Source organism: Lytechinus pictus, chromosome 3 (genome assembly GCF_037042905.1).
Source record: "Lytechinus pictus isolate F3 Inbred chromosome 3, Lp3.0, whole genome shotgun sequence".
In the NCBI taxonomy this organism is placed as follows: domain Eukaryota; kingdom Metazoa; phylum Echinodermata; class Echinoidea; order Temnopleuroida; family Toxopneustidae; genus Lytechinus; species Lytechinus pictus.
Genome location: NC_087247.1, coordinates 70,473,198 through 70,487,197, shown reverse-complemented (window position 1 = coordinate 70,487,197; position 14,000 = coordinate 70,473,198). Strand labels below are relative to the sequence as shown.

The window sequence follows — 14,000 nt, the reverse complement described above, 5'->3', positions numbered from 1 at the left end:
TTCCTTCAGCAAGAAATTTATCCACATTGTGCTGCACTCGACCCAGGTGAGGTGAATGGGTTCCCGGTAGGATTTATTCCTTGAACGCTTTAGCGCCTATTAATATGGCGGCTGAGCTACAGCCGGGGTAATGATACATGATACCAAGTATCAAAGAGCAGTTGAGTATATGCACATAGTAACTGCGCATTATACATGTACATGTAAATGGACATATTATTATTATTAAAGAAGAAAGTTATGACACATTGAAGTTTCACTTATTTTCACTAAACAGTTATATATATGTACAATTAAGTGATATGAAAATGAAAGAGTTGATGATGTCCCTCACTATTTATTTTGTTTTTTATTATATAATATTTCAATTTTTACGGAATTGACAATAAGGACCAACTTGACTGTACCATAAAATGTCATTACAATTGGTAAATCACATGTTCAGGGAGGAATAAAACGTTTCACAGGACAACAAAGAGAAAATGAAGAATATTTCATATAACAAAATACAAAAGAAATACCGGTAGTGAGTGGGTGACTTCTTCAGTCTCCTCATTTGCATACCTACCAAGATGTGAAAATGTAATAACTTTCTCATTCTACATCTGATTTTGATGATGTTTTCAGTGTTATGCTTGTTGGATTTTTTAAAATCAATTTTTTGTTGGGGTAGACTTGTCCTATAATTTCATGAATAAAGTAGTGTCATTAATACATATATGTACAAATTAGTAAATACAATCACATATTGTACATGTAGATTACATTCCTCTCTATCATCAGGGCGCGACAAAACCGCTTGCCCGGGGCAAGTGAAAATGACGTGCGGGCAAGCATTTCTCAGAGTCAATTGCCCGATTGGGCAAGTGGTTGTTTTGGAAATAAAATATCAGTAGACTCTCTAAATTTCAATATCATTTGGATAATCACAACTATCTCTCAGATTATGTCAAACCAGTAAAAAAACAGTGGAAACTGATATAAAAACAGCGCCAATTACCAATAATTTATCGCCAGGTACCTCGTTCGAAAAACCGTGCCATCGCATCTTACGTTCTATGTGTGCAATGACTGCGCATGCGCTATTTGAGCAATTTGCAAAAAAAAAAAAAAAGTGGCTAAAATTTCACATTATGCAAAAATCCATGAAATGGCCATCTATTTTCCATATTACCTTGAAAATGTTTTGATAGTTGGAAACTACTGAAAAAATGAAGAATATTCAGCTCTTTCTTTACTCTGATTTATGATGATGTACTCGGTAAATGTTTTTTATTATTGTGGTCCCACATGTAGACTTTCATGTTGACCAAGTGTAAAACGATCAAACGATATGATCAACGTTCAATGCTGCAACACCATGAAAAACCCCATGAAAGTCTACATGCGGGACTACAACAAAAACAAATATTGACCGAGTGTAACATCATAAAATGATGAAGAAAAGACAAGAGAGAGGTGAATATTCTTAATTTTCTTGATAGTTTCCAACTAATTAAAAAAAAATCCAGGAAATATGGAAAATAAATGACCATTTCATGGATTTAAAGATGCAAAATGTAAAATTTTTGCCACTCCACTTTTGATTTTTTTTATGTCATAAAACGATCTTTTTCAGAGTCAATAAAGAGCTGAATATTTTTCACTGGCTTTCTTTATAGTTTCCAACTAAATCAAAACAATTCTAAGGAAATATGGCAAACAGATAACCATTTCATGGATTTAAAGATGCAAGATATGAAATTTTAGCAACTTTTGGTGAAGGTTTTTGAACCTTAAGGGATCGTTTATCTTTGTGAGCAGCTGATTTAAAAAATTCTCAAACTGAGTTGAAACGTGCGTATGAGTGCCTGTATTTGTCCTCAAAAACCCTGAAACAGACCACAATATAGGATGAAAAACTCTAATTTAGATAAAAGTAGCAATTTATTAGCCTGATTTTGAGAACCGTCTAGTAGACGGGTTCAGCTTATGACCAGTTTTCTCCAATTCAAAAAGTCTGTTGGCTATTTTTACTGCCTTCTGTTGTGTGTATCTCCTATACACACACTATTAGCTGCACTGTACATTCAGTGTATACCTTGTACACACTGTATGTAGGTCATGCTGTGTTCATCTAGAATTAATGTGTTGTGGTGCACAGATTCCCTGTATACACATAGTCATTGAAACCAACTCCCAATTATTTCAAACTTTGGTTTACATCTCCAAGGTTTTAAAATTGATCCTGTAAATATAATACTTTGAAACTTTTGGGATGGTATTTTTACACTATAAGCCTAACGTTTAGCCCATTTTCAGGAACCAAAAGGATAATTTTTTTAATCAGAACAAAGTGAAATGATCACTTTAAATTAAGCCCCATTTATAAATAGCAAAAAAAAAATCAAAAACGTAATGACTCAGGCCTACATTGCTGAAAATAAACTTTTAAATGTGTGTTCTTTTATACTGTACATGATTCTCAATCATTGTTATTTTGTATGACCTTTAAAAATAAGAGTAGTGCCGTCAACAAAAATAAATAAGACAAATAGGGCAAGCAGTTTTTTCTATCGGGCAAGTAAATTTTTTCATCACTTGCCCGACAGGGCAAGTACCAAAATAAATTTTTGTAGAGGCCTGCTACCATCATGCAAATTTTCTTCTAGAGTTGGCAATCCATGGCTGAGATCTTGAGGGGGGCCATAATCACAAAAAAATATCGTTCTTGGAGCTTTATTTAATTTTCATGAATAAATTAGAATAATTAACTCATATAAAATGTACAAATTTAGTCAATTCAATTGTATAGACTATGTCATTCTCTTCACCATCATACAAATTTTTTTCTCCATCGACCGATCCATGGCTGAGATTTTGAGGGGGCCGTAGCTTCAATGTTTCCAGCTCAATTTTCCTTTGTAAAGTTCTTTCTGTGTTTTTTCTTCAATTTACTTATTTATACATGTATATTCATTTTTGTCTCGCCCACCGGAGGTGAAGGCAAAACTTAGGGATCCAAATGTCGTCCGTCCGTCCGTCACAAACCTAATGACACATAACTCCACAACCGTAAGTTGATTTCCAACCAAACTTGGATGGTAGATGGACTTGGGGGACCTGCATGTTATGCTGCAGTCGGAGGTCACATGGTAAGGTCAAAGGTCATTTTCAGGTCAACGTCAAAGTTTACATGCAAGACTCTCTTATGACACCTAACTCCGCAACGTAAGTCGCATTTCATCCAAACTTGGATGGTAGATGGACTTGGGGACCTGCATGGTATGCTGCAGTTGGAGGTCACAAGGTTAGGTCAAAGGTCAGTTTGAGGTCAACGTTAAAGGACAAGTCCACCCCAGCAAAAAATTGATTTGAATAAAAAGAGAAAAATCCAAAAAGCATAACACTGAAAATTTCATCAAAATCGGATGTAAAATAAGAAAGTTATGACATTTTAAAGTTTCGCTTAATTTCACAAAACAGTTATATGCAAAATCCTGGCTGGTATGCAAATGAGGAGACTATGACGTCATCCACTCACTATTTCTTTTGTACTTTATTATATGAAATATTCTAATTTTCTCCTCATTGTCAAGTGATACAACGATTAATTCCTCCCTGAACATGTGGAATTAGCATTGTTTAATACTATATGATCCAGTCAAGTTGGTCCTTATTGTCAAATCTATAAAAAAATGAAATATTGCATAATTCAAACAATAAAAAACAAAAGAAATAGTGAGTGATGGACATCATCAACTGACTCACCTAGTTGTGCATATCACTGTTTTGTGAAAAATAAGCGAAACTTTAAAATGTCATAACTTATTTTACATCCGATATTGATGAAATTTTCAGCACTATGCTAGTTTGATTTTTCTCTATTTTTTCAAGTCAGCATTTTCCTGGGGTGGACTTGACCTTTAAAGTTTACATGCAAGACTCTCTTATGACACCTAACTCCGCAACCGTAAGTTACTTTTCAACAAAACTTGGATGGTAGAAGTACTTAGGCGACCTGCATGTTATGCTGCAGTCAGAGGTCACATGGTAAGGTCAAAGGTCATTTTCAGGTCAACATTAAAGTTTACATGCAAGACTCTTATGACACCTAACTCCGCAACCGTAAGTCGCATTTCATCCAAACTTGGATGGTAGATGGACTTGGGGGACCTGCATGTTATGCTGCAGTTGGAGGTTACATGGTTAGGTCAAAGGTCAGTTTGAGGTCAACGTTAAAGTTTACATTCAAGACTCTCTGACACCTAACTCCGCAACCGTAAGTTACTTTTCAACAAAACTTGGATGGTAGATGTACTTAGGCGACCTGCATGTTATGCTGCAGTCAGAGGTCACCTAGTAAGGTCAAATGTCATTTTCAGGTCAACATTAAAGTTTACGTGCAAGGCTCTTATGACAAGTGTTATTCCATCCCAGTAATTTCACAATGAAGTTTCGATATAATTCTCTCACGATATTTCTGGTCATTTTCATAAGTGGGCGAGACACAAAATTGCTTTTGCCTTGTTAAATATAAATATTTATTCATTCAATCATTCATTTTTGGGGGGAGGGGTTTCCATTGTATTTAATGAATAAAAAAAAAAATCAACTACCAAACTGATGTGTAATGTGAATGACATTTAGCACTTGTTATCATGATGGATGCATGCTATCAGTGCAACCTTTGTACAGCGATCCAATGAAATCTCCAATTCAATCGGATTTTAACCTATATGTTAAAGTAAAACATATGGGATTGTGTATTATTTACCCTAAGCAAATTGAATTCTGGAAAATTTACATTTATGTTATAGGGTAATGTGATTTCACTAAGCAAGCAAGCAAATGTAATGGGTCTGTGAATTTGATATTATTATAAAGATATGTCTTTCTCCTCTGTCACCAGGTTGTGAAGAAAAGACTGCTTGCATGAGTGAATCCATATTTGTTTCACCAAAACAAGACCCAAAGAAAAAACAACTCAAGAAGGAAAACTTTGCTTCAGGTATGCTTTTCTTTCTTTTTCATCAACTTTTGTTTATTAAAAAAAATATGCTTTTATATGATTTATGCAGTTTATAATACTGTATTCAATATTTAAACCCCTATTTGTATGCAATAGCAATTCACTGTGGATTCTTTCTTTTAATTTTTTTTTCACTTCCCTTCTTGTCTTAACTTTTTAAGGGATTTTGAAAATAAATATTCAATGATTCATTCATTTATATGTACTCGCTTTTGTGTGTCTGTACAATAATACAATATATTTTAAACATGCTTTTTACAATGGATTTTCTTAACCCCATACTATTGCTAACCTTGTACTATTTCACACATGCCAAATAATCATGTACTATACATGTAGGTGGGGTTAGCCCACTTTGCAAAAACACTGTTGCAAAAATGATGTGTAAAAAGAAAGTGGGCTATGCTTTAACTATAGGTGGGGTTCAATGGCAATTTAGCCCCACTTTTAGTACGGGTGTAACTAGTGTAAAAAGTTTAAAAGTGACTACACCTCCTGTAGAAAAATTCTATTTTACATGTACTTCAGGTATAAGAACTCTGCTCAATCATTTTTGTCTCACCTGCATAGAGTGAGACTATAGGAGCCGCTTTTCCGACGGCGGCGGCGGCGTCAACACCAAATCTTAACCGAAGGTTAAGTTTTTGAAATGACAGCATAACTTAGAAAGTATATGGACCTAGTTCATGAAACTTGGACATAAGGTTAATTAAGTATTACTGAACATCCTGCATGAGTTTCACGTCACATGACCAAGGTCAAAGGTCATTTAGGGTCAATGAACTTTGGCAAAATTGGGGGTATTTGTTGAATTACCATCATAACTTTGAAAGTATATTGGTCTAGTTCATAAAACTTGGACATAAGAGTAATCAAGTATCACTGAACATCCTGTGCGCATTTCAGGTCACATGACCAAGGTCAAAGGTCAATGAACTTTGGCCATAATGGGGGTATCTGTTGAATTACCATCATAACTTTGAAAGTTTATGGATCTGACTCATGAAACTTGGACATAAGAGTAATCAAGTATCACTGAACATCCTGTGCAAGTTTCAGGTCACATGATCAAGGTCAAAAGTCATGTAAGGTCAATGAACTTTGGCCATGTTGGTTTTTTGTTGAATTACCATATCTCTGTAAGTGTATAGGTCTAGATCATAAAACGTGGACAAAAGAGTAACCAAGTATCACTGAACATCTTGTGCGAGTTTCAGGTCACATGACCAAGGTCAAAGGTCAATGGATATTGGCCATGTTTGGGGTATTTGTTGAATTACCATCATAATTCTGTAAGTATATTGGTCTAGTTCATAAAAATTGGACATAAGAGTCGTCAAGTATCACTGAACATCTCATGCGAGTTTCAGGTCACATGACCAAGTCAAAGGTCATTTAAGGTCATTGAACCTTGGCCATTTTAGAGGTAATTATTAGATTGCTGTCATAACTTTCAAAGTTTATAGATATAGTGTATAAAATGTTTTTTATAGGGGTAATCAAGTATCACTGACAAGTTTTAGGTCACATTATCAAGGTCAAATGTCAATGAACGTAGTATTGTATCATATGAATGGTGTTTTTTGTGAATAATTATTAAAAGGTTGTTTTTCAAAGTCAGCACTGCTGCTATATTGAATCGCATGATGCAGATGAGACCGCCAGAGGCATTCCACTTGTTCTAATTTCAGAAATACAGACAGGATATGCAGTAATATGCTTGAACAAGACAGTCATAAAGCTTGATTTGTATTTGTATTTTTTTTTACAGAGAATGGGCATTTTAGCTACAACAGGTACTTTAAGAACTTAGTGGACAACAAGAAATCCAACCACACATACCGTGTATTCAAGAGAGTTAATCGTGAAGCTGATAACTTTCCTTATGCATATGACTTCTCTGGAGATCGTCATGTCAATGCTGAAGGGCTTCCAGTCACAGTCTGGTGCAGTAACGACTATCTGGGGATGAGTCGTCATCCAAAGGTCAAGCAGGCTGTTGTGTGAGTCTTCTACTTTACTTGAAATTAATTAAATGCAAAGCACGTCGCATCTGAGGGAGACATTGATATTTTTCAGAGGCTGACATGCTACAGCATCTGAAGTGTTATATGTTGATAGAAATCATTGAATATAACATCTGGTTCTCATCCAATATAGGTTTAATACAGGGTGTACCAGGTTTCCATACACAATAGTTTAATATGGGTTTATTTTAAATCTATGTGATTGCTTATCTTTTTAGTGCTAAATTAGGATAAGAATTAGTAATAATAATAATATTATTTATAACAATAATAATGATAATAATACAATCATATTTACCCAGGATAGTCACTTCAGTTCTAAAAAAGTGTTCTTAGCATTCCCTGCTCAACATGATAATGTTATTACATGTACCTCGACTTTAGCTGGTCTGCATGGCACTCAAGCTTTTTTGAGTTTCTTCCTTTGATTATTGATTTTTTTTTCTGTGATTGCAGTGATGCATTAGCTAAGCATGGAACAGGTGCAGGAGGAACAAGAAATATAAGTGGGAACACCACCTACCATGAAGCTCTAGAAGCGAGGGTAGCATTGCTACATCAGAAGGATGCTGGTCTTGTCTTTACATCATGCTATGTAGCAAATGATTCAACTCTCTTCACATTGGCTAAGTTACTTCCAGGTTAGTAGCATTCTTTGCTAACATATCTTTCTAAATCTTTACTGCACATAGACTCTTTACTGTATTATTTGGCTGTCTGTCTGTATAAGGGTGAGATATACATGTACCGGTAGTTTGTTTCAGACAATACATAATATATGTGGTTATTTTCATCATCTATTATAAAATTTTCTTTTATAGGATGTGAGATTTATTCTGATGAAGGAAACCATGCCTCTATGATACAAGGTATACGAAACAGCCAAGCACCAAAGTTTATATTCCGGCACAATGACCCAACTCATCTTGAAGAAATGTTACGGAAAGCAGACCCTCTCACTCCTAAGATAGTTGCATTTGAGACAGTCCATTCAATGACAGGTAAATTATTTAAAATTCTAACACTTTTATTATTATTTTTTATATAGAATTTTCAGAATGTTCATCAGTATGTAGTAATAAGTTTAATTTTTTAACCTTTTTTTCATTGTTTGATTGATTTTTATGTTGACAATAGGGAATATGAAATTCAATTTTGGGAAAATTGGTTGTAGAAAACATGTTATTTTTGTTACTTGGAAAGTATTCATGGAAATGCTGTAGTACTTATTACATTTACCATAATAAAGTAGGTTAAAGCACATCAGATTCTTTGTAGATGTGTCAGTATTGCCTCTTGATAGTGTTGTCATTTATTTTGATTTGATTGATTACAGGAGCTATATGTCCATTGAAAGAGATGTGTGATGTAGCTCATGAATATGGAGCCATCACATATGTTGATGAAGTGCATGCTGTAGGATTGTATGGTCGTCATGGTGCTGGTGTAGGGGAACGTGATGGCTGTATGGCAGATATGGACATTGTATCAGGAACTTTAGGTGAGATTTCAGTAATATCCAGTGGAACAATTTTGTCTCGCCTGCATAGTAGAATGAGACTGTAGGCATCAACATCAAATCTTTACCTTAAGGTTAAGTTCTTGCAATTTCATCATAACTTAAAAAGTATATGGATCTAGTTCATGAAACTTGGACATAAGGGTTATCAAGTATTACTGAACATCCTGCCTGAGTTTGAGGTCACATGACCAAGGTCAGAGGCGAGACTGTCAGAGGTGCTCCACTTGTTAGTTTATACTTTATAGAAATACAACATACTAGCTCTACAGTCAAATCTGCTGGGATTAAGTTTAACCTAAACCTCACCTATAAATGTCCATGACATATATAAAAATATTGATTAATTAAAAGAGAAATGTCTCGTGTGTATAATCCACCTTAATACGAGAAGATTTTGGGTTGGACTAAATTACTAAATTTACTAACTCTACATTCTTGTTTATATCTTTATTTCAGTCGAATATTTTGGAGGAAAAATCTGTTTCATAAAGCAGAAACTTTGTAATATCCATTATTTTTATTGATTAATGTTAATTATGTTTGTAACAGATGTTCTTTCATGTCTCAGTATACAAGATGAAACAATAGTGATCATGTTGAACCTTTGCATTTTACAAAATTCATACTCGGTTTTTGTCTCGCCTGCATAGCAGAGCGAGACTATAGGCGCCGCTTTTCCAACGGCGGCGGCGGCGTCAACATCAAATCTTAACCTAAGGTTAAGTTTTTGAAATCATAACTTAGAAAGTATATGGACCTAGTTCATGAAACTTGGGCATAAGGTTAATCAAGTATTAGTGAACATCCTGCCTGAGTTTCAGGTCACATGACCAAGGTCAAAGGTCATTTAGGGTCAATGAACTTTGATCTAGTTCATAAAACTTGGACATAAGAGTAACAAGAGGAGGGCGCCCTTGATGTCAAGCTGAAGAGACACAGAAAGGAGAGCAGGAGAAAAAAAATCCTTATTTTAGCCTGGAATACACATCTTCGGTCAACAAGGTACTGATTTGATAGTAATTACGATGTTTTCTCTTAAACGGCTGAGATCTCCTTCTCCAGAGGACGAACAAAGAGGAGAAAACAGGATTTTTAAGACGACAGTTCGTGAGAGAGGCGCCACACCCAGCTCTGATCCCAACACGGACATGGCAGAGGTACGTGATTCGAATCCAAACTCTACTGACCAACTCTTACGAGAAATTTTGAACAAAGTATCTGGCCTGGAAAATTTGTACAAGAAAGTTGATATTATTTCTGAGAAAGTTGTCAGCATTGAAAGGAAAGTAGAAGCATTGAATACAAGGATCATAGATTTAGAACAGGGTTTTGAGTTCATTGAAACAGAAGTTATGGATTTGAAACGGCAAGTTGAAGAAATGACAGAAATGAAAGCGGATGTGAAATATGCAAATGAGTTGAAGCGGAATGTTGTTGATCTCGTGAATAGGAGCAAGAGGAATAACGTCGTACTCCATGGAATTCCGGAGGGAGTCGATGGTGACGCGCATGACTGCTCGCATTTCGTTAAGGAATTCTTCGATACGCATATGAATGTTTACAACGTAGAGGTCAAAAGAGCACATAGAACGCCGGGTGGAAGATCTAGACAAAGAGATGCAACCGTGGCAACGGCACGCCCCCGTCCCATTCACGTGAAGCTACTGAGATTCAACGACCGAGAAAAGATTCTGAAAAGGAGTGCAGCGCTGAAGGATGTCCGCATACAAGATAAGAAAATAGGAATTAGCGATGATGTACATCCGGAGACATGCGAGGAGCACAGAAAGCTGATGATAAGAGTGAAGAAGTTAAGAGAAGAAGGAAAGTTTTATTCATACCTAACTCCATTCCCAGAGTAATTAAGTACAAGGAAGGTGCTAAAGATGGACCGGGACCGTTGAAAACACTCCGCGTGACAGACTTACAATAGAATCATTCCAAAATGTAAAACTTGTCAAAAAAATAATCGAGAAAACCAAATGGAGTGAGATAAATGTAAAGACAGATTATGAGCATTATCGACACATCAACAGAATATCAAACTATGTTTTTCTGATTATCATGACCAAGAAGACGATTAATGTTTTATTTTAATACTTATGATATTAGTATGGCTAATACATACGTTTTTAAAAAGAGAAAGTAAAAATCCTCCTGCTCTCTTTTTTGGAGTAAAGATCAGTCCTCTATCTGAATGTTTTTAATAGTGAACACTGTGTGTAATTACACCAGGATCACTATGTGTTTTGTCTCATTTGTATTTTTTGGTTATTTTTTTCAAGCCTATAAGTCTAGGCTATTACCACGACTGAACAGGCCACCTTATCATTTTATCTTGAATGATTATATATGTATTTTGTTATTGTTCAGTAGAAGTGGAAACCACTTTTGTATTTGTAGCTTGTTCATTATTTTAGTAATAATGTTGTGTTCTGTTTTGAAAGAAAGGATCAACTCCACAGGATTTGTTGGTTTTTATAATATAAAGAAAAAACAGTTTTATGAAGGGTAGTATAAAGATTGTCTCAATGAACTGCCGAGGTTTAGGCAATTCAGTGAAGAGAAGAGATGTTGTTGAATTATTGAAATTGAAGAATTGATATAAGAAGATGATATAAAAAGATTTTGGGGAAACAATTGTTTTTTTAGTAACAAAACATCAAACGCAAGAGGCGTTGTGATTTTATTTTGTGATGATGTACCAGTGAAAGTAATAAGAACTGAAAAATGTCATGATGGAAATTTTGTTGCTATAGATATGATGTTATATGATTACAGTATTACGTTGATTTCACTGTATGGTCCTAACACGGATAGTGTTGGCTTTTATGCACACATTGAGAAATTAATATTGGATTTCAACAACCCGTTTACAATCATATGTAGTGATTGGAATTTGGTTCAGGATTTTGAGAAGGATACACACAATTATATCCGACTAAATAATCCCAAAGCGAAACAAAGGGTTGACGAGATGAAGATTAACTTAGAATTGATTGACCCATGGAGGGAATTGCATGGCAGTGATACAGTATTTACATGGCTTCAGCCTACACCTTACAAGACTGCCAGATTAGATTTCTTTTTAGTATCAAAAGAATTAATGTCAGTAATTGACAGTACAGAGGTAGTACCTGGTTACAGATCGGATCACTCATGGGTAAACCTATCATTATGTTTGAATCGTGACAAAATCGGTCCTTTATTGGAAATTTAACAACTCCTTATTGAAAGATGATGATTATACATATAGAATAAGACAGCTAATTGCAGAAACAGTTGAAACTTATATTGTAAAACGTGACAGTGATTTAAACTTCCTGCATGATAATTACGAGCATTGTAAATTTATGGTTAATGACCAATTATTTTTTGACACCTTATTGACTTTAATAAGGGGTGAGACGATTTCATATTCTGTGAATAAAAAGAAAAGAATGCGTGATTTAGAAAATGATTTAGAAAAGGAAATTGTAGCCTTAGAAATGGGTATGTTAAATGGACATGATACAAGTCATACAAAGAAATATATTGAGATGTTGGAAAACAAGAAAGTTCAGTTATATTTGAAGAAAAGAAAAGATAGATGGTCTAAAGATGAGATCAAAAGTTAAATGGATGGAATTTGGGGAAAAACCTTCAAAATACTTCTTAAATTTAGAAAAAAGGAATGCAGTGAACAAACAAATAAATAGACTGATTGATAACGAAAATAAAACCATTTGTCTTCAGGAAAATCTTCAATCTGAAAATAAAACTATTTGTCTTCAGGAAAATCTTCAATACGAAAATAAAACTATTTGTCTTCAGGAAAATCTTCAATCCGAAAATAAAACTATTTGTCTTCAGGAAAATCTTCAATACGAAAATAAAACTATTTGTCTTCAGGAAAATCTTCAATCCGAAAATAAAACTATTTGTCTTCAGGAAAATCTTCAATACGAAAATAAAACTATTTGTCTTCAGGAAAATCTTCAATCCGAAAATAAAACTATTTGTCTTCAGGAAAATCTTCAATCCGAAAATAAAACTATTTGTCTTCAGGAAAATCTTCAATACGAAAATAAAACTATTTGTCTTCAGGAAAATCTTCAATCCGAAAATAAAACTATTTGTCTTCAGGAAAATCTTCAATTTGTCTTCAGGAAAACTATTTGTCTTCAGGAAAATCTTCAATACGAAAATAAAACTATTTGTCTTTAGGAAAATCTTCAATTTGTCTTCAGGAAAATCTTCAACTTGTCTTCAGGAAAACTATTTGTCTTCAGGAAAATCTTCAATACGAAAATAAAACTATTTGTCTTCAGGAAAATCTTCAATCCGAGATATTACGTTTTTATTCAGAATTGTATCGAAAGAACGAGGTCATTGATATTGATTTGAACACCTCTTTAGATTATGCTGATGTACCCAAGTTAAAAGACAGTTTATCTCAATCTTTGGAAGGCGAGCTTACTATAGAGGAGATATATCAATCATTGTTAAATATGAAGAATTGTAAATCTCCCGGACTAGATGGGTATACAGTCGAGTTTTTCAAACATTTCTGGAAAGACATAAACTTTTTTTTGCTTGGATACTTAAATTTTGCTTTAAGTCAGGAAGCATGTCACAGATTCAGAAACTTGGTGTGATATCTCTTATTCCCAAAACTAAAAAAGAAAGACTTTATCTTCGAAATTGGAGACCAATATCTTTATTGAATGTTACATACAAAATAGCTTCGGCATGTATCGCAAATAGACTAAAAAAGGTGCTTCCTCTTTTAATACATGAGAACCAAAAAGGTTACATGAAAGGCCGGTTTATTGGAGAAAATATTCGACTGTTATATGATTTGCTTTTGTATACAGATGTGAACGATATCCCTGGTTTATTGCTTTTAATCTATTTCGAAAAGGCTTTCGATTCGATTTCTCACAGCTTCATTATAAAAGTTTTTAAATACTTTAATTTTGGCCCATCGATTTTACAATGGTTTAATGTCTTCTATGAAAATATTCAATCTTGTATTGTGGTAAATGGTCACCTAACTCCGAGATTTAGAATCGAAAGAGGTTGTCGCCAGGGGGACCCATTATCTCCCTATATTTTCCTCTTGTGTGCAGAGATTCTTGGAATTTTATTTAGAAATACAAGGTGTATTAATGGAATAAGGATATCTGAACAAAATTTGAAATTGATTCAGTATGCGGATGATACTTTACTCACGTTAAACGGTACTGCTTCGGAATTGAATATCGCATTAAATATGCTGCGATATCTGGATTAAAAATAAATATTCATAAGACACGAGCGATTTGGATAGGGCTAAACAAAAACAAAAGAGATAAGATACTTATTGAACGTAATTTAACATGGGTATTTGATGAATTCTTTAGATATCTAGGTGTTGATTTTTGTACGGATTTGCAGAAGATGGTACAGTATAATTACA

The 14,000-nt window shown here is 34.4% G+C and overlaps 1 protein-coding gene across 2 annotated transcripts in view; it reads left to right on the top strand.

Moving 5' to 3' along the window:
* The window catches only part of LOC129256751 (5-aminolevulinate synthase, erythroid-specific, mitochondrial-like), a 45,912-nt gene that overhangs the window by 17,614 nt on the left and 14,298 nt on the right, over positions 1–14,000 (top strand). For both annotated transcript variants that reach the window (XM_064097661.1, XM_064097662.1), the window contains 5 exons: positions 4,892–4,990; positions 6,783–7,014; positions 7,495–7,679; positions 7,860–8,039; positions 8,375–8,539. In XM_064097661.1, the coding sequence (XP_063953731.1) occupies positions 4,892–4,990; positions 6,783–7,014; positions 7,495–7,679; positions 7,860–8,039; positions 8,375–8,539 (861 nt within the window). The remainder of the gene's footprint in view (positions 1–4,891; positions 4,991–6,782; positions 7,015–7,494; positions 7,680–7,859; positions 8,040–8,374; positions 8,540–14,000) is intronic.